Source organism: Heptranchias perlo, chromosome 2 (genome assembly GCF_035084215.1).
Source record: "Heptranchias perlo isolate sHepPer1 chromosome 2, sHepPer1.hap1, whole genome shotgun sequence".
In the NCBI taxonomy this organism is placed as follows: Eukaryota; Metazoa; Chordata; class Chondrichthyes; order Hexanchiformes; family Hexanchidae; genus Heptranchias; species Heptranchias perlo.
The window spans coordinates 83,651,435-83,676,775 of NC_090326.1; the positions used below are offsets into that span (position 1 = coordinate 83,651,435).

At 42.4% G+C, this 25,341-nt stretch overlaps 1 protein-coding gene across 5 annotated transcripts in view; it reads right to left on the minus strand.

The window, feature by feature from the left end:
- Window positions 1-25,341, minus strand: part of LOC137340975 (aryl hydrocarbon receptor-like) — a 199,322-nt gene that overhangs the window by 169,415 nt on the left and 4,566 nt on the right. For 4 of the 5 annotated variants that reach the window (XR_010966933.1, XM_068003805.1, XM_068003796.1 and 1 more), the window contains exon 2: window positions 16,184-16,371. Coding sequence is in view for 4 of the 5 variants with exons in the window: in XM_068003805.1 (XP_067859906.1) it covers window positions 16,184-16,371 (188 nt within the window). In the remaining variant the exon portion in view is untranslated. Of the gene's footprint in view, window positions 1-16,183; window positions 16,372-24,083; window positions 24,132-25,341 lie in introns of those variants that run through there. The other variant, XM_068003787.1, reaches the window with a different exon arrangement.

Consider the following 25,341-nt stretch of genomic DNA (forward strand, 5'->3'; position numbering starts at 1 on the left):
ATTCAATCAAGTGGAAACAATTTTCAAGACAAACACTACTGTAGATGTTTATGTTTACAGTGACAAAATAATTACCCTGTGGCACAAAGACAATTCAGTTCTATTGTAGATGAAGTGCCTCCGTGCTATGATATAGTTATTAAGCATCTTAGAAAGGATGCGTGCCAATATTTTGGGCAGTCCCACACTATTAGGACCTATGTAAACAATTTCGTATTTTCCATCAGATGCAAAGCTTCAACATGAATTAATCCTTTAGGAGGTTTGAGCAAGCATAAAAAGAAAAAGAGGACCACTCTGAAAGCTAAGCTTTCAGAAGTGATGACTTGATCTGATTTGAATGTGACATCTCTGGATACTATTACTATAATTTCCTCTGATAGCTCATTAGGCACCTAACTGATAAAGACCAGGAGTTCCCCAGGTTCAATCCCCAGTCCATGCTGAGTTAGCTGATCTCAGTCTGAGTGGTGGCAGAGATACTCAATTGGCCTCAGATCATTTGGGGAAAAATTAGCAAGGAATCCTGTTCTTATTTGCTAACCAGCTACTCCTGCTTGAAATGCACAAGTATGGACACTGGTGAAGACAGCATTATGATACTGCCTCATGGTAAGTAGTCTGGCAGTACTCACCATTAAGATATACAGAAGAATAAGAGCTGAGAGTGTGATCTGTATCCATAGAAGCATGACCCACTATCAAGAGATCGGGGGGGGGGGGGGGGGCGGGGTGGAGATAGAGGGGAGAACATGATTAGCAACTGAATCAAAAGCAATCCATAAATTTGGGGAAGGGGGGGGATGGAAAAAAAAGTCCACAAGTTGACACGATACAAAGATATGTGCAGAGGTAAGGAACTTAGATGAGAAAAAAAAGATTACAGACAGATCTAGATGCAGTGGGGGAAATGGGCACTTATCTAGCAGATGTCAATAGATAAATTTAGTGTCATTCATATGGATAGGGTCACAGTGCATGAATTTTTTTAAAAGATCCATGACCAGTGCCACGAAACTACTGCAAACAACAATTGAGTATTAGGATGTATTGCCAGGAAATTTACATACTATTCCGTCTCTAAATAAAGCTTTGGTTAGACCTCATCTAGAATACTGTTTCCAGTTTTGGTCTCCTCACATTGTGAGTGATGGAGGGCCGGGAAAAAGTTCAGAGGAGGGCCATTAGATTGATACCTAGTTTATAGGCTCTCAGTTACTACAATAAACAGAGAGGTCGGGATTTTAGAAAAGCGTAGACTTCGAAGATATTTGATGGAGGTTTTTAAAATAATGAAAGGATTAAACTCGATCCCCGTACATGGGCTTTTTGAGCTACTTAGGACATGGAGGACGAGGAGACACGAGTAAAAGTTACACAAGCATAGCACTGGGTCAGATGCTAGGAGGTACTTCTTTTTGCAATGAGTCACTGACCTCTGAAACAAGCTGCCGTTTTGTGCAGTAAGTGCAGATTTGCTGCACGCATTAAAAAGGTGCTGGACAAGTTCTACAGAGTGGCCAACATAACTTCATATAGAAAGTAGATGGGCATTAGAGGATGTGTCTCCCAGTCACCATGGCCCCCCGGAACCAAGGGTCAGAGATGAAATTCCCAGAGTTTTTTCCTAAATTGGCGTAAGGTTTTTCTCCTTTTTTTTGCCTTTCTCGCGAGATTGTGCGGTTGATGATTGAGGGGGGCAGATGGGAGTCATGGTGTGCAGAAGTTACACCATGACAGTATAGGACAGCCTCAAATGGACCAAGCTGGTGTTTTTCTGTCCTTTGTATTTATATGTTTAGATGTAACAACAACTTGCATTTATATAGCACCTTTAATGTAGTAAAACATCCCAAGGTGCTACACCAGAGCGATTATCAAACAATTATGCGGCACTGAGCCACATAAGGAGATATTAGGACAGGTGACCAAAAGCTTGGTCAAAGAGGTAGGTTTTAAAGAGTGTCTTAAAGGAGGAGAGGGATGTAGGGAGGTGGAGATGTTTAGGGAGGGAATTAGGAACAAGGCAGACGAAGCAACGGCCGCCAATGGTACAGCGATTAAAATTGAGGATGCACAAGAGGCAAGAATTGGAGGAGTGCAGAGATCTCGGAGGGTTGTAGGGCTGGAGAAGGTTGCAGAGCTAGGGAGGGATGAGGCCATGCAGGGATTTGAAAACAATGATGAGAATTTTAAAATTGAGGCGTTGCCATTGTAGGCCAGCGAGCACAGGGGTGATGGGTGAATGGGACTTGGTGCAAGTTAAGATATGGACAGCAGAGTTTTGGATGAGCTCAAGTTTATGGAGGGCACAAGATGGGGGGCTGGCCAGGAGAGCATTGGAATAGTCAAGTCGAGAGGTAACAAAGGCATGGATGAGGATTTACGCAGCAGATGAGCTGAGGCAAGGATGGAGATGGGAGATGTTACGGAGGTGGAAGTCTTGGTAATGGAGTGGATGTGTGGTCAGAAGCTCATCTCAGGGTCAAATAGGACACCAAGGTTGCGAATGGTCTGGTTCAGCCTCAGACAGTGGCCAGGGAGAAGGATAGAGTCGGCGGCTAGGGAACAGAATTTGTGGCGAGGACCGAAGACAATGGCTTTGGTCTTCCCCAATATTTAGTTGGAGGAAATGTTTGCTCATCCAGTACTGGATGTTGGACAAGCTGTGTGACAAAGCAGAGGCAGTGGAGGGGTCGAGGAAGGTGGTGGTGAGGTCGAACTGGGTGTTGTCAGCGTACACGTGGAATCTGATGTTGCGTTTTCAGACGACGTTGCCGAGGGGTAGTGTGTAGATGAGAAATAGGAAGGAGCACTCCAGCACTTGCAGCACTCCCGCAGCACTCCAGAGGTAATGGTGCGGGAGTGGGAAGAGAAGCCATTGCAAGTGATACTCTGGCTACGACTGGATAGATAAGAATGGGACCAGGCAAGCGCAGGGTCACCTAGCTGGACAACGGAGGAGAGACGTCAGAGGTGGATGGTGTGGTCAACTGTGTCAAAGGCTGCAGATAGGTCAATAAAGTCCACTCCACCATTACGTCAAAATGGAAGGAACATCTAAGCCAGGAAAAGGGATGGGAGAGAGTACTTTTTTTTGTCAAAAGAGCCAAAAACATCTTTTTTTTTCTGTTACAAAAATATTCGTTGGACATTGAAGAAAAATGTCTAGTGTCTTGCCAAAGTGAAGGCTTGCCATGGTAAATTGAATTCCATCCCATCCCTCCTGGCCACTCCAGGGTTAGTATATTGGAGTCAGGTATTTGGAATACTTGTGGCAAATAAGAGACCTGCATCACTTGGGGGCTGGACCTGCTTTTTGTGGGTCAGGAGGAGAAGGATGTCATCTCAGAGCACTGAGAGGCTGGGGGAGGGGAGGCCAAGCAGTGTGTTCTGAAAGAGAACAGCAGGAAATGAAAATGATTACACTGAACTCTTGTTGCAGCTTTATAGACAGCCCATTTAAATAAAGACAGCAGAGGTGGAGACAGCAACAGTGCATGTGTATAGGCCTAAAAGGCTGCACATCTAGCTGGGGGTAGGGTAGTAGAACGGGACACTAAGCATTACAGACATTGAAATCCCCCAAAAATATTAGGTCCCAAGGTCCAGTTCAAATATTCAGTGGGATGGGTGGGGAACCCACATGACTGCACTAAGGGCTTGGATTTTAAAAAATCAAAGAATTGATTGGTTGCTTATATAGTGGTTCATTGGCCAATTTCTGAATGGAATTTAAAAAAAATTACAATAGCTTTTTTTTTTTAAAAAAGTGGTTTTGATTCAAATTAAATTTAAGCCAATTAGCATGGCTCTTGCCCTTTAGAAACAGGTATCTTTCCATGTCCTTATGAAAGGGTCAGACATGTGCCTAGATTCAAATCAAAAAACATACACAAACTTTAAATCAAAAAGTACTTCCCCGATAATTCCTTTTTTTTAAAAAAAAAGGGCATTTCTCAATATTCCAATTTATAAAGTTGATGTTGCAGTTTAAATAGTGATATTTTACAATATGCATTATACACAGCTATCATTTTCCTTACAGTATATTTAGAAGTTCAATAACCCCAGTTTTCAGTTCAGTATCCCATTCCCAAAAGTCATGTTACATAAACAGCAGCATAGGAGTCACAGGACAATAGCTCACTGGTTTCTGGCACACAAGAAATGACTTCCTGTCTCATGTAAATACTGCTCTCCATACAACTTGGCTGTTGAGAAAACTCCCTACTTCCGGAAACAACCACCCTGTGAAACGATATGAGCAGTTTTGAACTCACACACAAGTTTGCAATTTAATTGGACACAAATATTAAATGTTTGCTCACATTAGACTATTGCAGAATATTAGGAGGAATAATTTTGGTGTTAAAGAACTCAATAACTTTTTTTTTTAAAAGAATTATTTTTGAACTTTATCACAAATATTTCAGATTACTTCAAGACTGGACAAATGTCGTCACTGTGGCCAGCAAGAGAAAGCTAAAATAAAATCAACACACACAGCTATTAACCCCAGGTGCTTCTATGATCAGCACTTCAACAACGTATGTGTTTTTGGATTTAACCTCATGCTATGCAATAATCTTAAGTGAGCAGCAGAATAACTTTTCTGTTTCTGTATGCAAGAATTTAAATCACAGTGAACAGTTGGTTTCTCAACAGAAAATATAATAGTCACACCCTGGTAATTTCACAGTAACCTTTGAATAAAGTTTTTAAAATACTAAATGCACAAAGGTATATATGCATTTAAAAAGTTCTGATGTGGAGCGTTCACCTGACGAAGGAGGAAGCCTCCGAAAGCTTGTGAATTTAAAATAAAATTGCTCGACTATAACTTGGTGTTGTAAAATTGTTTACAATTTAAAAAGTTCAACAGCTTAATGAAATCAACCAATGGATGGTTATGGCTGGCCTTCTTTTGAAAAAAATCTCACACACCCTTCTTTTGAAAACCCCAGACATTTCCTCCCTTTAGATATTGGTGCTATTTTTAGCAATCCAACTACTTATAAAAAGGTGCCCACTGAGCCAGTAATATCAGCACTTTTTATATAGCTTTCAACTTAATTATTTTTTGTCTTGTTTTCTTCTTCGCTCCCCTACTTTTTCCCCAAAATGGCCAATTATTATTTGGTATGACCCCACAAGTGACCCTAACCCTCCTGACACCTTGTTTAAGAAGCCATTTTTCTTGTGTAAGCCTAGAAGGGGAGTGTCAGCAAGCTCAGTGACTGTGAAAGGCATCAGAGCCTAGACCAAGCCTAGTCTCATCTGATGACCATGCACATTTTTTTTAATTTATTCGTTCATGGGATGTGGGCGTCGCTGGTGAGGCCGGCATTTATTGCCCATCCCTAATTGCCCTCGAGAAGGTGGTGGTGAGCCGCCTTCTTGAACCGCTGCAGTCCGTGTGGCGACAGTTCTCCCACAGTGCTGTTAGGAAGGGAGTTCCAGGATTTTGACCCATTTAACAGCAGTCATTGGACAGTCCACCAGGAGTAAGAACCTTGGCCGAGTTTTCCCCTTTATAGCTCATTTGTAGTATCCCCAGCTCAGATCAACCAAGTCAATACAGACTGGGAATCAAACTTAGATCTGTCTGGTCTGAACGGTTTACAATTTGTCTAATGGCTTCTTCTTGTGGCTACGAACTGCGAAACAGGAAAGACCTGAAAAGAAACTGCTACAGATAGCATTTTGGAGGAGCTGAACAGTGAAATAGTCCTGAAATATTACTAATTAGGAAGAAAAATTACAGTTTATTTTAAATACATTACATTCTTAGTGTTCTTATTTTCGAACATAATTTACATTAACTTTAAGGGGGTAAATTTCCTTGGAGCTTCTTCCGCTCCACAACTTCGGCAGAAACCCCATTTACAGATGTTACGGCAGCCGTAGGAGAAGCTCCGAAGAAATTCACCCTCAATGTTTAAAAGAATTTATAATAGTCACTCCTGATCTCAGTCGACAGTTCTGTGAAATGGTTGGCATCTTAAATTGTGTTTATTCACCAAATAAAAATGGCAAATTTAAGTCACTACCATTTGAAGAGTTTTTCTCCAGCAACACAAGCAGAGTTATGTTTGTTTTGATTTGAAAGAATGAGGTGGGTGGAGATGGCAGCTTATGGACAGGGAGAGATGGAGGGAGCACACCACAATTGTGGATCTCAACCCAGATATTCTTCAAAACGTCCCAGTACAGAAAAGGAGGGAGAGTGAGTGATGTTACAAAAAAAAAGCATTTACCAAAAAATTTTTCCTTGCATTTTTAGCTGTGTCCCACAAATACATCATTTTACAAATCACGTCTCAGCTTTTCACATTGTCCGCAAATCTCAAAGGATAAAAAAGTTGCTTTTTTTTTGTTTTTTCAAGCCTGTGCTCACTGGCACTATCTGCACTTATTCCTTTTTTGTTAAAATCTTCCCCTACCCATCCCCCCACACCCACCCCCCCAAAAATGAAATGTCCAATTCTTGTCTCATTCAAAGTGATTTCATTTGCTTGTTTAAATGAATGGCCTTCACGAAATCATACAACCTACCCTAAAAGTCACCACAAAAAACTGCCTTCAGGAAGCCTAGTGTCTGAAGGGGAAAACCTAGTCTGGCACTCTACCCTCAAATTCAGACAATTAGCCACAACGGTTACAAATAGATTATTAAATCATAAGCCTCACTTCTAAAAACCAGACGTACTGCCACAAAAAGGGGCCATTTCACAATATATACTTCCATATTTGAAAAGCACAGCTAATGAAGCTGGTACCCTTTAATTATTTTTTTATTTGTTCATGGGGTGTGGGTGTCGCTGACAAGGCCAGCATTTATTGCCCATCCCTAATTGCCCTCGAGAAGGTGGTGATGAGCCACTGCCTTGAACCGCTGCATCCCGTGCGGTGAAAGTACTCCCACAGTGCTGTTAGGAAGGGAGTTCGAGGATTTTGACCCAGTGACAAAGAAGGAACGGCGATATATTTCCAAGTCGGAATGGTGTGTGACTTGGAGGGGAATGTGCAGGTGGTGTTGTTCCCATGTACCTGCTGCCCTTGTCCTTCTAGGTGGTAGAGGTCACGGGTTTGGGAAGTGCTGTCGAAGAAGCCTTGGCAAGTTGCTACAGTGCATCCTGTAGATGGTACACACTGCAGCCACAGTGCGTTGGTGAAGGGAGTGAATGTTTAGGGTGGCGAATGGGGTGCCAATCAAGTGGGCTGCTTTGTCATGGATGGTGTTGAGCTTCGAGTGTTGTTGGAGCTGCACTCATCCAGACAAGTGGAAAATATTCCATCACACTCCTGACTTGTGCCTTGTAGATCGTGGAAAGGCTTTGGGGAGTCAGGAGGTGAGTCACTCGCCACAGAATACCCAGCCTCTGACCTGCTCTTGTAGCCACAGTATTTATGTGGCTGGTCCAGTTAAGTTTCTGGTTAATGGTGACCCCCAGGATGTTGATGGTGGGGGATTCGGCGATGGTAATGCCGTTGAATGTCATGGGGAGGTGGTTGGACTCTCTCTTGTTGGAGATAGTCATTGCCTGGCACGAATGTTACTTGCCACTTATCAGCCCAAGCCTGGATGTTGTCCAGGTCTTGCTGCATTGCGGGCACGGACTGCTTCATTATCTGAGGGGTTGCAAATGGAACTGAACATTGTGCAATCATCAGCGAACATCCCCATTTCTGACCTTATGATGGAGGCAAGGTCATTGATGAAGTAGCTGAAGATGGTTGGGCCAAGGACACTGCCCTGAGGAACTCCTGCAGCAATGTCCTGGGGATAAGATGATTGGCCTCCAACAATCATTATCATTTTCCTTTGTGCTAGGTATGACTCCAGCCACTGGAGAGTTTGCCCCCTGATTCCCATTGACTTCAATTTTACTAGGGCTCCTTGGTGCCACACTCGGTCAAATGCTGCCTTGATATCAAGGGCAGTCACTCTCACCTCACCTCTGGAATTCAGCTCTTTTGTCCATGTTTGGACCAAGGCTGTAACGAGGTCTGGAGCCGAGTGGTCGTGGCGGAACCCAAACTGAGCATCGATGAGCAGGTTATTGGTGAGTAAGTGCCACTTGATAGCACTGTCAACGACACCTTCCATCACTCTGTTGATGATTGAGGGTAGACTGATGCGGCAGTAATTGGCCGGATTGGATTTGTCCCGCTTTTTGTGGACAGGACATACCTGGGCAATTTTCCACATTGTCGGGTAGATGCCAGTGTTGTAACTGTACTGGAACAGTTTGACTAGAGGCACGGCTAGTTCTGGAGCACACGTCTTCATCACTACAGCCGGGATGTTGTCGGGGCCCATAGCCTTTGCTGTATCCAGTGCACTCAGCCGTTTCTCGATACACAATCTGCATGATAGATTGATATAGATAGATTGAGATAGATAGATAGATAGATAGATAGATAGATAGATAGATAGACAGACAGACAGAGTGTGTGTGTGTGTAATATGTGTGCGTGCGTGTGTATGTAACATGACCAACTACATAAGTAGATGACAAAATTAAATTCCTTCAATGGATGAAATGCTAAAATGATTTTTAGGTCCCACTCGTGGCACGGGGACTTGCAGGCAGAGGACATAGCTTTTAAAAAAATCAGGAGCATGACCAAATTGCAGAGCAACCCATTTTCCAAGAGGTGATTCAGGAGACAAAATCATGAGGCCTGGCTATTAACATACACAGTTTCATTTAGTCATTACCTGTCCCAGGCCAAATTTTATACACAGCATTTCTCATCACAGAATTTGGGTGGAGAAGTCCCAGGATCTGGCCTGCTGAAGTAGGCATTTTAAAAGTAGAAAGGCGGCTTTTATTTAAGTGTTTTGTTTCAGCAATTTTATTTATCCTTTGCTGCTCTGTGCACCAAGTAATCATCTGTTTTTCGGTGTGTGGGGGAAGAGGGGGTGGAGGGGAGCATTTCCCTGTCAATACTACACTTTTTATTTGTGGATTCCACTGACTTCGATGTCACACTATATGAAGACGACATTACAAACACAATGCATAATTGAGGAAAGAGGAGTTTGTGAGGGACCAACAAATGCAGGCTCAACAACTCCACAGACGTTTCGATTACACCTATCACTATCCCAGGAACTATGTTAATAGACCCCTAGACTTGTACCTGAACACGTCAGAGAATGCTTGCCTTCACTGCCTGCAATTCACAAGACACATGGGCACAGAATTGTGCCAGCCACAGCACAATTATAATTGCACACAACACGTGGATCAGGGACACCTGTTCTCCTAATAGTGAAGGTTACCACATGAAGCGTTCATGCAACTAGATTCTCCCAAGCCTCGGATACAACTGCCATATCAGTCCACAGTATACACATGAATCAAGCAAGTTACAAATGGCATTTGTGCAAGAGACAACATCATCACCACTTTTCCTGAGGAAAGGAGGAAGCAGCTGGACTCTACCACAACTTTCACCAGGTGGCAGGGCTCCTTTGACTACATGGCATTGCATGTGGCACCCATTTGGGCACAAGGTCTCTTCAGATCAACCCAATGGCCTTCGTGAAGAGAAACAGGCTTTGCACTCATTTGTTGGTCCCTCACAAACTCCTCTTTACAAACACAATGCATAATTGAGGAATGTCTTCTTTGTATAGTGTGACATCGAAGTCAGTAGAATCCACAAATAAAAAGTGTAGTATTGACAGGGAAATGCTATCTGACCACAGAAACAGCGTTCTGCATATCAGTAGCAGTTATCCAGGATACAACTATGACACCTCCATTGTGTGGCATTATACGGTGCCTGCATTATCCGTAAGAGAACATTGAATGGATGGTGCGGATGAGAACAGGACTGTCATCTGCGACCATGGCTGCTAATCCCACTGAGTAATTCCCAAACAGCAGAGGAGTACCTTACCCTGGACATCTCAGTTGCTGTTTGTTGTTCCCCAGCCGCCACCTCCACCTTCCAAACAAAAATGTGCTGTGCAGCTTAGACACAAGGAAAAGTGTGTATAAAAGTAGAATGGCTAGGCACAATACTTCAAAAAGGTAACTCCTTGTGGAGTGTGGAAGCTCCAACCTAGGTTTGTCCCATGCTCAATGAATCCCACAAACACTTGCAAGTTTCATCTTGCTTCAGATACCAGCAAGCTTCCTCTTCCTTCGCAGCAGGTATGAGGGTGCTGGGTGACTTCACTGACTCAAGTCAGCAACTTCCCTTCATGCAACTAGAGGGTGGCCTTCAGCTGCAAACAGTGCCATCCTCCTTTGATACATCTCCTGTAGCAGGACCTCCAACTTTACAGCATTAAAGGGAGCAGTATTGCCATACCTCCAGTGTCAATGTGAACAATTATTTCACTTTCCTGCCACCATAACCAAGTGTTTTCAGAATGTACTACTGAATATTCAGGTTGAAGTTAGAAAATTAAGAAACCTGGAACACATCCTCCAAAAGAAAAAAAGTCATCTACATGTGAAAAGTTACACAACCAAGTGCACGATCCTACATCAATGTTGTCTGTGGGGTTGTTGCTGTTAGTCTGATTGGATGATATAAGCAACTGAACGGAAATGCATGCTATCTGGTCTCGGTCTTTCTTTTCTCCAAGGACAATTAATTCTGCACTGCAAAATGCAAATTAGTTATTAACAGTGTTTAGCAATAAACTAAAGAGTTCCTTGAAGTTTTAAAATTTGACTTTAAAGTGCAAGGAAGTTTTTAAATCTGGGACACTCCAACCTTTGAGAGTACCTAAAATGCAATTTATTTATTTATTGGGTTTTACTCTTTTTTTTCCAGCTTGGCTCAGTTGTAGCACCCTTACCTCTGAGTCAGCCCCACTGTAGAACTTGTGCATATCATCTAGTCTGACATTTTAGTGCAGTGATGAGTGAGTGCTGTATTGCTAGAGGTGCTATCTTTCAGATGAGACGTTAAACCAAGGTCCTAGTCAGGTTGATGCACAAAGTATTTTTGGCAATATTCAAAAAGAGTAGGGAGTTCTCCGGTATCCTAGCTAACACTTATCCTACAGCCAACACCACCAAAACAGATGAGCTGGTCATTTACCTTATTGCTGTTTGTCAGACTTTGCAAATAGGCTGCTATATATGCCTACATAACAAGTGACTACATGTCAAAAGTAATTCATTGGTTTTCAAGTTTCTAAAGCATTGACCTGAGAAAATGACACCAAGACAATCTAATCTTGAGAATGGCAATTTGTTGTGGTCCTTTCAGTGGCCCGGACAATGTCATTCTGCCCAAATAGCTCCTACGTCTCCAATTAACCCCACAATTATCCAACAACTGCTTACAGTTCTAGTTCAACACACAACTACCTCTTCAACAGTCTGCTACCTTAGGTCACATTCATTCTACCAAACTTAGTCATTCGAGAGTCAGCTGATGGCCATTACATCACTGACTAGGGACAAGTGAATGTTGGTTTAATAACTTAGTTGCACTGTGCCTGTTATCTTACAACAGTAAATGTAAAGAATCTTACAACACCAGGTTATAGTCCAACAGTTTAATTTGAAAATCACAAGCTTTCGGAGATTATCTCCTTCGTCAGGTGAGTGAGTGGGATTCCTTGAACGTTTCGCATTTATAGTCAGAGAACAATACCTGGTGATTACAGATAATCTTTCCAACTGCCCGTTGTCAAGGCAATCAAAGTGTTCAGACAGAGAGATGTTACCTACAGGACCACCAAATTTACAAACGGCCAGAACAAAAGACAGAGAGAGAAAGGGAGAAACATCCGAAAGGAAGAGAAAGACACGTCGCTGGTGGGGCTACACGTAACCCCACCAGCGAATAAAAGTTATCTGTTTTTAATACAACGGGTCATTCTCTGTCTTTCTCTTCCTTTCCATGGAATCCCACACTCGCTCACCTGACGAAGGAGATAATCTCCGAAAGCTTGTGATTTTCAAATTAAACTGTTGGACTATAACCTGGTGTTGTAAGATTTTTTACATTTGTCAACCCCAGTCCATCACCGGCATCTCCACATCATCTTACAACAGTGGCACAGCATAGCCGAACTTTTCAACTGCCTTGAACAATTTTCTCATTGAGTATAAAAATAAATTTGGGGAAAATATTTTTGTTACAATATGCTTTATCAATTATTGCATTAAAGAAACCTTAGAAACTCAGCTACATGTTTCATCACTTTGTAATGTTTACCAATTTAAAATTCTTGCTTGAAAACAAATTAATTTTAAAAAGATAGTTGACTAGAACCTAACACTTTAAGTATCCTCACTGGTTGAGGTATCTACAGTGCAGAACATGAACCTAAAGAGTTTTATACTATTTTCCCTCCCCTTATTCCTTGAGTTATTTTTCTACATTAAAGGCACTATAATAAATGTAAGTTGTTGTTGTTGAAGCACGGAATACTCTTCAGTCTGTAATGGGAAAACAGCACATCTAACTTCAGTACTGTGAAAACACCAGCTTAGGGGAAAGTCTAACAGGTGAGAATTTAGAATAATTTAAAACTATGTTAACTAAAAATGTGCAGTTGTATAGTGCTGCACCACTGTACAGTTATGGAGGTGAAAAAGACTATTCTAACTGAGGTTACAAATAACCAGATTACAGTTAATACATTTTGCCTATGAGCATTTACTCAAATATGAATTGCCAAAGCCCAAATACTACAGAACAATGATGCAGACACGCACATTATGTGCAATGCGACTATATACTCCTTTTAATCACACTGTATGGCTTATAAAACAATATGGTAACTGCATCAGGATCTATAGGATCAATTATTGATACAAGAAGTTACACTAGAGAAAGAGAAATTCCACAATAAGAACGAAAGAATGTAATTGTTTAGGCTCCACCTGGGTGCGTGTCCCAAATTTCCAACATGCAATTCATTTAGTGCTTCCAGGCATTGCAAGTTTTAAACACTAATCTAAAAAAGCCGTCTGAATTAGAATTAATTTAGAAACAGACACAATTTATAGTTTTAAAAAAATATGGTGAACAGCTACTGGAAATCAAAGCTGTAATTTGGAGGGAAAAAAGTACTCCTAAGCCCTGAAGCAGTGGTTAGCAGATCGCTCATTGCTCTTTATGTACACATATTTCCTTCAGGAATTCCAAAACAGAAAGCATGCCAGGCTTTGTTGCTGCTCCTACAAATGCGTAAAAGCAGCATGTAAAGCAAATATATATGAAATTGATGATTGTACAATCAAGGTTCATTTTTTCTTTCCAAATAAAAGAAATTGCAGCTCTAATAGGATAAAATATGAGAAGCATTCACCAAACTGTTTCAAAAAAGATGGGGAAGACCGATGGACAGACGGAAGGAGTTGGCCAGTAGTGAATAGTTATAGCTGCTTCAGATACCAGCAACAATATGCAGCTTATTGCAAGGGATATATTGTTCATATTATGATACATCTTTCAAATAAGTGTGCTAATGTAGCCAGCTGACTCCGAGTGCCAACCGTAAGCAAGGAAACCCCAGATGTCCTACATCAGTCATTTAAATTTTCAGCTCACACTTCAATGTTGAAACAAATATTGACAATACAAATCAGTCTTTACCAGGGGTAGCTATAGTACAACCAGAATACTAACAAAGAACTATTCTAAATCAAAAAAGACACAAGGACGATAAGTGAACAGTTCAATACCTGACCTGTGTCATGTAGAATGCACCAAACCAAATCATCTGTTCAAAGCCCTCAAAAAATCAAACAGCAGCAGCTAAAAAGTTAGGTTAGCATTTCAACTCCAGAGAAGTTACCTAATATTTTGGGAATACTTCTTTCATTAAGTTAATCCAAACAGTGCTTTCAACAACTTTAACTTCTGCAATGTGAAAAAGACCTTCTAATATTTTGAAAGTTAATTAACTACTGCAGTATATCATTTTTAAAAAAAAAAAATTACTTCAAGAATGCTCCAAAGACTTGCTGTTATTAAGTCTCAGTTAAAACAATTAAATTGCCTTAACACGGTAAAAAGATTATTAAAGCAATACAGACATCAAGGACCTAAAGAGATACAATGATTAACAGTTTTTAAAAGGCATAACAAGCTGGAAAAGTCGTACAAATTTGATATAAAGCTAAAACATGTCACTTTGTCTATGTTGAGAATGGGATTTTTCTATTGCATGGTAACATAGTCACATTCTCAGGTAACATCTGCAGCTAACTGCAGGAAAGCACAGAATCTATGCTTTTTTAAACTATAGTCTGTATACACACACAATTAATTTTATCCCATTTTAATCCTCTTTTGCTTCCTCCCACACTCCATACTGTCCTCCTTTACCCAGGACCTTTCCATATCCACAGTCAATGCCATTTTGCTTCAGTCAAAAGACATGTTTTGTAGAGTGAAGTCTCTCCCAATTTCTCCTCACCCTTTTTCTCCTTCACCCCTTCCAATAACCTACCACAAGGTACTCCCATCTATTGTCTGCCCACAAATTAGCAAAATTGGCCCAATGTAGTTAGCGGATTTACAAAAAAAAAATTACAAGTTGGAATTTAGATCCTTGGATTGACAGTCCACTTCTTTCCCACTGGAGTTTCCAGGATGCCATGACTGCATGTTCCCCCTGCCACCCCTCCCCACCCCTATACTATGAAAATAGACTTATATAAAGTTTGACAGTATCATTCATATTAATTTAAAATTCAGTCTCAGAAATGCATATGTTAACATTGAAAGATAATCAATATGTTGAAGTTATAACTAATCACTGCTTACTAATGCGGATAAGTGTGAAGTGATGCACTTTGGGAGGAACAACGTGGAGAGGCAGTATAATCTAAATGGTAGTATTTTGAGGGGAGTGCATATTCACAAATCTTTGAAGGTGACAGGGCAAGTTGATAAGTTGGTTAACAAAGCATATGGGATACTTGGCTTTGTAAATTGGGGCATTGAATACAAAAAACAAAGAAGTCATGCTAAACCTTTACAAATCACTGGTTAGGCCAATTCTGGGCACCACATTGAAGGAAGGATGTCAAGGCTTTGGAGAAGGTACAGAGGAGATTTACCAGGAATGGGGGACTTCAGTTATGTGGAGAGATTGGGGAAGCTGGAATTGTTCTTTTTAGAGCAGAGAAGGTTAAGGGGAGACCTAATGGAGGTATTCTAAATTATGAAGGGTTTTGATAGAGCAAGTAGGAGAAATTGCTCCCTCTGGCAAGTGGGTCAATAACCAGAGGTCATAGATTTAAAATAATTGGCAAAGAAACTAGAAGGGGAAATGAGGAGAAATTTTTTCATACAGAGGGTTGTTAAGATCTGGAACACACGACCTGTAAGGGTGGTGGAAGCAGATTCTATAGGAACTTTCAAAAGGCAATTGGACATTTACTTAAAGAGGACTAATTTGCAGGGTTATGGGGAAAGAGCAGGGGAGTGGGACTAATTGGATTGATCTTTCAAAGAGCTGGCACAGGCACGATGGGCCGAATGGCCTCCTTTTGTGCTGTAAGATTCTATAATTCTGATTCTACTATGTAATTATTAACTTCATTCTCACTATTGCACCTTGGGAATGCACCAAATTGTGATCCAATAATAAATAAGTTTTGAAATTCTCCAGTGACAAGCTTATGTTAGATGTTTATGATTTAATCATAAGAAACCAAATCTTCTCCACAACTGATTAGCTCCAAGAAAGAGGATGCTACAGCATTTCTGTTTATATTGGATCAATTTATCTTTAAAGAGCATTTGTTACACAAACTCTTTAGCAATATAATTTGGCAATTAACTCATGCCCTCATTAGATGGAGCAGAATTTGTATATACATTATTATAAGAACATTTTCAAAGTGATATTTTGCTTAAACACCAACAAGGGTTAAAGTTGACTAGAAAAACAGTTACATTCATATTCAGCTCAAGTTCTAATGCACTATCTAAAAAGCCTTACAGTTTCATAGGGAGTAAACTTGGATTAAAGCACCTGTATTCATAAAAGAAAATCTATTTTCACAGCAAAAAGAAAGCTTCCCTTTCAGTCCAAAGTTCAAGATCATATGATAACATTTAAATTTTACTTTCCGCAGGAATTACACACCCCCTTTTTGTATCCTGTTATTCACAAGAGTACTTTGCTTTTGGTTAATAGCATGAATATGAAACATATTTCATAAGGTGGTCTTACCATTAAAGAAACTTTTAGCTCGGAGATAACTGACACTGAGGCGGAGAACAGACAGCTTGTCCAATTTGGCTACAACATCCTGTGGGAAGGGCAGGAGATTGGCTAGGCGCTCTAGCTCTGCATTCAATCGGTCCCGATGCCTTTTGGATGGATTTGACTTTGCTCCTTCAGAGGCCAAGGATTTTACACTTAAAAAGTAAAAAGAAAAAACTGTTGCATTAATAACATGAATTTTTACTTTCAAGTCATGAAATTAGAAACATCACAATACAGTTTCCAACTATGTCAAATATCAAACGTAGTGGCACATAAAGTATCTCCACAAGTGAGGTTGACAATGTAACTTACAAATCACAAGTAGTTATATTTTATAGATGTCTCTCAAGAGTGGATTATAAGACACACACACACACACTTCTCACTTCATAACATGCAGGAATTCAACTGCAAAAGAAATGTAATTATATTTTTCTATAGTCCAAGTAAGTGGAAATAGTATCATCAACTGTAGGAATCCGATTTATATCCCCTTGCCAGCTATTATAGAAAAACAAATAAATTCTTAAGGTACAAAAGGATGGAAAGGGGAAAAATAAATGGGTGAACTTTTACTGTAAATTTCACTATGGTGATTTTGGGTTAACATTTTCTCGTACCCTGTTTACAGTGGCAAAAGATTGATCCAGAAATCTAACCTCTGCTTGCCAATATGACATTGCCAAACAATTTAAAACAAATTGGCACCAGCATCACCTCTGCGACATGCTACTAGCAAATTGGATACACTGGTAAAGTGCAAGCTAACACCCACACTCTCCCTCTACACCCACCCTCCCCCCCCACCACCACGCTCCCAACCACCCCCACACGCTCCCAACCACCCCCACACGCTCCCCCCTCCCTCCCACCCCCCAACATCCCCACTCCTGACCACACCCCACCCAGATTCCCCCAACACCCGCGCCCTCCCCCCCCCAACACCCGCGCCCTCCGCCCCCCCCCCCAACACCCGCGCCCTCCGCCCCCCCCCCCAACACCCGCGCCCTCCGCCCCCCCCCCAACACCCGCGCCCTCCGCCCCCCCCCCCAACACCCGCGCCCTCCGCCCCCCCCCCCCAACACCCGCGCCCTCCGCCCCCCCCCAACACCCGCGCCCTCCGCCACCCCCCCCCAACACCCGCGCCCTCCGCCACCCCCCCCCCAACACCCGCGCCCTCCGCCCCCCCCCCAACACCCGCGCCCTCCGCCCCCCCCCCAACACCCGCGCCCTCCGCCCCCCCCCAACACCCGCGCCCTCCGCCCCCCCCCCAACACCCGCGCCCTCCGCCCCCCCCCCAACACCCGCGCCCTCCGCCCCCCCCCCCAACACCCGCGCCCTCCGCCCCCCCCCCCAACACCCGCGCCCTCCGCCCCCCCCCCCAACACCCGCGCCCTCCGCCCCCCCCCAACACCCGCGCCCTCCGCCCCCCCCCCAACACCCGCGCCCTCCGCCCCCCCCCCAACACATGCGCCCTCCGCCCCCCCCCCAACACATGCGCCCTCCGCCCCCCCCCCAACACCCGCGCCCTCCGCCCCCCCCCAACACCCGCGCCCTCCGCCCCCCCCCCCAACACCCGCGCCCTCCGCCCCCCCCCCAACACCCGCGCCCTCCGCCCCCCCCCCAACACCCGCGCCCTCCGCCCCCCCCCCAACACCCGCGCCCTCCGCCCCCCCCCAACACCCGCGCCCTCCGCCCCCCCCCCCAACACCCGCGCCCTCCGCGCCCCCCCCCCCAACACCCGCGCCCTCCGCCCCCCCCCCCCCCCAACACCCGCACCCTCCGCACCCCCCACCCGCGCCCCCATTTTGAAATCTGCACACATCCCTGAAGTGTCCAGTGTGCACATGCACAGACAACTTGGTTAATAAACAGTACAATTACCTTAAATGGAGCTACAAAGTTTTAATATTGGTGATCATTTCCACTAATTTACCAGCTTGATTTGATTTTAGCACAGAGTATAAACAAGATACAACTTTCTTTTAAAACGGAGATGTTAACAGTACATGTTTGCAGGATTATTATCAATAGCAACCCTTGCCTACCTACATTAAAGCGCTGAGGTTGCATCTTGATGGAGTTCTGCACTTTAATAAATTACTGAAATGTGTAATTTAATAAGCATTTACTCCATAAAAAGAAAAAAAACATTAAAAAGCATACTAATTATTTTGTCCTCACCTCAAAGAAATTACTAGGCCCCACCCTACCTCAGCGATTTCCTCCAGCCATATGACCCCACACACACTCTCCACTCCTCCAACACTGGTCGACTCCCTCACATTCCCTTCATTGCACTATTGATGGCTGCTTTTTCAGGCATAACATCCCCACCTGCTGAACTCCTTCCCTAAATCTCTCCATCTTGAAAAGTCCCTCACTGCTTTCAAAAGCCTTCATAAAACCCTTTTGTGTGACCGTGTTTTTGGTTCCAAACCCCAATTCTTTTCCTCCTTTTCCCCACTCAGTTTGCAGTCCATTTTTTTCCTCCATTCTCCAAGATGCACTGCAGCAACTCACCAAGGCTTCTTCAACAGCACTCCCCAAATCCACGACCTCTACCACCTAGAAGGACAAGGGCAGCAGGCACATGGGAACACCACCTGCACGTTCCCCTCCAAGTTACACACCATCCTGACTTGGAAATATATCGCCGTTCCTTCATCGTCGCTGGGTCAAAATCCTTGAACTCCCTTCCTAACAGCACTGTGGGAGAACCGTCACCACACAGACTGCAGCGGTTCAAGGTGGCGGCTCACCACCACCTTCTCAAGGGCAATTAGGGATGGGCAATAAATGCTGGCCTTGCCAGCGACACCCACATCCCATGAACGAATAAAAAAAAGTTGGGGGCAGGGGTGGAAAAGAGAGAAAGAGAAAAAAAAAATCAGGTTTTCATGAAAGTCATGCATTTATGGGTGGACAAACTTCAGAAACTGAAATGAGACATTGCTGTAAATTTATACTTGCAGCTGTAGCAATTAAAAAAGATGTACAGTTTCCAATTATACCACTGTCCCATATTTGTGTAATATTTATTTTACCAGATATATGCAATGGTTTAAATTTACAAATATCAGTCAAGTGCAGGAACAGCAGTGTAAGCAGGCAGTGCACAGTTTTAAAACAGTTTAGGATGTATCTTCTGCATAAATTAATTTGGTTTTGATTCATCATCAGATTAAATTTTTAATCAGTGCTCAGGAAGTCTAACATCCTATTTCTAGCTTTGTTTACATTGAGGCATAGCATTCCATTTGTGGGGGGTAGAATTTCAAACAGTTATGTCACGATGCTACACTAATGAAATTTAACTTAGAACAGAACTTGTTGCTGGAAAGTGCTAAAAGTAAGCATTCTGAAGTACTTTCGTTAGATAGGCCAAAATTATACAGTTATGTGCCAAAACAAATAAAATTAAAACATCATAATCTTGAGTGGGCCATTTAATTAGATACTCATTTTTGTTTCCATCTTAGAAATTTTAATGAAAAGATGATGTTTAGAGCTGTATCTATATATCATTGCATAATATATTAAAAGCCTTGCACTTTGCATGCATTTCCTGTTTGTCACATTTACTTGCTGAGTCACTATTTTCCTCACACCTGAATATTACTTTTAACTGGCCATCTACAGTTATTAGATTTACTTTTCAGTCCTTCCAGGTGGTGATGCTGCTCTTAAAACCACTGTCTCCCAGGTCAATTTCTGCAGGTGGCACTACAGGTAGGTTTCATTTTAATTCCTCGAGCCAAACAACAGCATCAGGTAAAGTTTATTCAAATTTAACTTCATTATTTTATGTATGTAGCAAGATTCATTATTTAACCCGCTCACCTCATTCTCCCATCCTGGCTAGCCTGTTCTTCCCAGTCTTCTCTGTCCTCATGATCTAGGCACCCTGTTTTCCCCAGGCCTTAGGCTGCTTATCCACCCACTTTTCAATACTGGCCCACTTTCGGTCTGTTTTGGATCCCTGCCTCCTGGTCTTGGGGCTGCGGTGGCCCGCCGGCCCGATGGCGATGCTTATTTACCCACCTTCTAACAATTCTGATCCACTTGTGGCTTGGACCACCTTCACACCGGTGATGCTCACCAGTCCCTAGTCCATGTCCACATTCTGCTCCATTGTCTTGTTTCCCAGTACTAAGCTGGTTAACCTGCAGTTTATTTTTTTTAAATCCGCTTTATAAATAGATTACCGTGCTATAAAAAATTAAATGCTGGTATCCCAACTTAGTGCTGGGAAGTCTTCATTTTCAGATTGGTGGGTAAGGGATAGGGAGGTAAAGATGAGTGTGACAAAAGGAAGGGGAAGGAGACAGGAGAGTGAGGGAAGAGTGAGGGAAGGGGGAGGGGAGGGTATAGGAGGAGCAAATGGCAGGTGGAGGACGACAGAGTTTGGGGGTGAGCAGATGATGTAGGGTGTAACGGAGTAGTGCAAAAGGGAAGGAGCTATGGATGGAATGGGAGTGACCAAATGGTGAGAAGGGTGGAGAAGGGGAAAATAGAAAATGGATTGGGTGAAGGGAAGGGAGTTGCCGTTGCCTGAAAACTGCATTACACCCACCACTGGAAAGTGCAATTTGTACACTCACAGATTCCTTCCCTGTCATCCCACACACCATCTCCCATCCAAGGGGGTGGAAATAAAAGAAAGAGAGAAAAAGCAGAAACATAATGGAGAGATAAGAAGGGTAGGGAGAAGGAAGAGACACAAGCATAAACAACAACAAAAACATAGAAAGGAGAAAAAGAAAGTGTTCTAACTTACCATGAGCAATGCCACAGGAGATAGACCACATTTAAATAAAAGCTTTCCCACTGAATGTGCAATGTGGTGAGGTTTTAAAGAAATAAACATTTCACAAAACATTTATCAGAAAGGAATGATTCATGAAGTATAGATATAATATGCTCTAAATATGAGAAATGGAACCATAATGCAACATCTAATGGTTTGTTAAAAACACACACATTTCTAACCACAACTAACCATGATGGTATTTGCATTTTGAATGTGGGAAAAGTTCTACAAACACAAATGTCATTTTAAAGCAAAGACAGCATCACAATTGGAACAGTTTATTTCACTTCATCATAGGCATAACGAAGCATTAACTGAGCTCCTAAGAAACAGGGTAGGACAGCCCAAACCAAAACTGTACCCCATCCCTTTAGAAGGGCTAAATTTTTGTTATAAACACTAAGGGATCTCCCATGGCCATGTGCATGAAAAGTCAGATATTACACTAGTTTACAAGAATAGGCATATTATACCCTGTAGTATGTAATGTAATATTCAACTGCTAAGATGGAGCAGTATCCCTCTAAGGCAACATAGTGTAATTTTTAAGTAAACACATTTTCAGGTCAGAGTTTAATTATTGTTTAGCAAGGGAACTGCAGTTTGGAAAGTGCTTATAAATTTGAGGCTCCAGCATTAAGTGACTGCTTTTTTTTTGGTTCTTCTTTAAAAAAAGATTGTTTATCCTCTGTAGGTGTGGCATCTAGAGTGTGACAGGCATGTGCTAAATGAAAGGCTTTTACACAGATTGATAAATACAATGTCGCAGAGTTATTTTGTTCAAATTTGGCGAGATAAAGCATGTAGGCCCCGAAAGTTAGGATGCTGACTCGATTATACGACAACATATTGCATCTCGTGCAGGAACAGAAAAAGAGAAATTTATATTTTAAAAAGGCCATAACTTACCAGCTGTTATGAATGAGACAGTTTATGAGATATGGTTGTGTTTATCTAGCTTTCCACATATCACTTAACTACTTGTGGGCTGGTGTTTTGGAAAGATTAAATGAAATGGGCTGAAGGGCCTTCTTCACCTGAACTCTTGTGACAATATTAAAAAGCACAGCTTAAACTGCAGATTTACCAAGCCTCATTATTCACTAAGTCCTGTATACATTTATATTGGTGCAGCCAATGAACACCTTTCTTCTCTCCATTCAAATTTAAATATTTGCCATATATATATAAACAAAGATCATAACTTAGACCATATTAGTGGTTTAATGGACCATGATTTAACCTTGATGACTTAGGATCAAATTCTGCCCAAACTCGTAGGATCACAAGTAGCTTTTGGATGGATTACAGCATCCTAACAAATAAGTTTGAGCAGTCTCAATCATGGTTTTAGTGGGTATAAATCTACAGCTCAAAACTGCCCATAATTTGGCACTTATCTAGCAGTCACTTTTAAAACAGACCACAAAGCATGGTTGACTTGCAAAGCAGAAATATTGTAGAAGATGCTGTTTAAGGCGAACTTAAAGCACACTTTTGGGGCAATGCAAGGGAATTTTAATCTGTCTAACCTATGCTATACCACACCTGCAAGTTTAGGATGCAGCAAATGGGTGCAAACATTCTCAGTTCAACTGCACTGCCATTCCTCTCTATGACAAAGAGCAATATGGGCTGGATCTTGCTGGAGTGGGCCATCTCATGGCATGCCCTGTTAAGACTTTTTTCTGCACCCTTCAGCTCAAAAATTTTTTGCGCCGTAACTTGCTGGAAGTGCGAGCTGATAACGGCGCAGTGAGGGCAATGGGGCATCTGGGACCTTAGTGAATGGTGGGACCAACAGTCTGTCTCCTAAACCAGTGAGATTTAAGGATTGAGAAAGAAACAGAGGAATGATTGAGAAGGAGCGTGAATTAGGCTAGGTGAATTAGTCAAATCAAGTATAGAACAGAAATAAAGAGAGGGAAAGAGAGACTTCATTACGAGAGAGAGAGAAAAAGACAGATAAGAATAGAAATAATTTTTTTTAATTTAAAATTTTTTAAATCTCTAAGGACAATTCACCACCTGAAGAAATGAGACTTCACAGTTTAAATTGTTCAATTTCTGGGCCAGTGAGGTTGATGGGCATTGCATTAACAATTATCACATTGTTAAAAAGGTACTTACGCTGTTAATTGCCAGACTTGACTTTCTGTGGCGAGTTTATTCGGCAATTAATACGTAAATCTAACAAGTTCTTTAAAAAAAAGGGGAAGCTAAGGGCAAGATGCCGTTCGTACAAAGCAAACTGTGGAGTGGCGTAAATCGACCAGTAAATTCTGGAGATTCACAACTCACTACGTTAACACACAGTTATTTTTCCAGCAAGATCCAGCCCAATGTCTCAGAGCAAATCTTTCCAACAAAATTTTCCAGGATAAAGGTATTTCGGTAGGAACACGAAAACATACCTGTGAGTGGTTAAGTGCATAGAGACCTCAAAAACCACTAACTCTCCAGATGCTCATGACTTTTATTTGTATGGGTGGTTAGCACACATGAATGCCTCTGGAAGAAATGATTTAGAAATAGCACCAAAAACTAAATTCCAATTGGGAATGCAGCAATTCCATTAAAAAAGCTGACTAGTTTACTCCTTATCAGTCCCTATCCTAAGAATCTTCCTTGCCATGCTTAACTCTTTGGCACTGGTCCCTGTAATGTGTCCACTTGCATGCACATATTGGCTGCCACTCCAAAACCAAGCCTCCTACTTTTATTGGCCACTCTGCTCCTACTCTGCAGTCTCCTTGTCTTCAGCTCCTCCAGCCATGACTCCTTTCACCTAAACTTCATCACCTCTCTACCTCCTTTAAGACGCTCCTTAAAACCTTATTTGACCAAGCTTTTGGTCACCTGCTTTAATATCTCCTAATATGGCTTAGTGTCAAATTTTGTCTGATAACGCTCGCGAAGCACCTTTTACTACATTAAAGGCGCAATATATGTGCAAATTGTTGTTGTTGATATTGATAATAGCTGCCTTTGCTCAGCATCATCCCTGCCCTTTTCAAAACTGCTGTCATTACCCTCTCATCATAAGCTTACCCTTTAATCATCCATCATCTGCAACTACCATCCCATCTCTAACCTTCTTTTCCTCTCCAAGGTCCTGGATACTCATCAGCTCCATGTCCATCTCTCTCAAAACTCCATGCTTGATTCTGTTCAGAAAGAAAAACTTACATTTATATAGCACCTATCACAATCTCAGGACATCCCAAAGCACCTTACAGCCAATAAAGTACTTTTGAAGTGTAGTCACTGTTGTAATGTAGGAAACACAGCAGCCAACTTGCACACAGCAAGGTCCCACAAACAGTGATGTGATAATGACCAGATAATCTGTTTTTAGGTATTGACTGAGAGATAACTACTGGCCAAGACACTGGGGAGAACTTCCCTGCTCTTCTTCAAAATAGTGCCACAGGAACTTTTACATGCATCTGAGTGTGGACATTAAACCAATTTCCAGTTTCCACCCTGCTAATAACTTGGCCACAGGTACAAAGGGTGGCCTCTCCAACTGCATTATCTCTCCTTGTCCTCCTCAATCTCCCCATGGAGCTTAACCATGCCATCACTTCTTTTCTTATTTCCCAGCTTCATGGGACTACGCATACTGGTTCCATTCCTACCTGTCCCAACATAGCTAGGGCATGTTCCACATAGTTTTCATTTCCCCTTCCCTACTGTCAACTCTGGGCTCACCAAGGTAGTACCCTTTGCCCCCTCCTCTTCCTCATCTATATGCTACCTTTTAGTGAATCATCCACAGTGTCAACTTCCATATATATGCTAACAACACCCAGATCCATCTTTCCATCACTTCCCCACAACTACCCGTGTGCTGTCAGACTGCCTTGTCTGGCATTAAGTCACAGTGAGTCAAACTTTCCTACAACTGAACATAGGGAAGACCGAAGTCAATCATTTTTGGTCTCTGCCATAAACACTGCTCCTTTACCACTAGCTCCATCCCCCTCCTGGCCACTTGCTCAGGCTAAATCAGGCAGTGCAAAACATCGGCGAGCTGTTCAAACCACAGCTGAGCTTTAAACCCCACATCCTATTCTTCACTGAAACCATTTACTCCCACCTCTAAACCACCTCATCAGCACACTTACCAAAACTCTTCGACACTTTTATCACCTCTGGATTCAATTTCTCCAATGTTCTCCTTGCCAGTCAGCTTCCTTTCCTCCAACCTCAATAAACTTCAACTTGATCAAACACAATTACACGAATCCTGTCCTACAATCAAAACTCCTCACCCCTGAACCTTATCTTTTTTGATCTACATTGG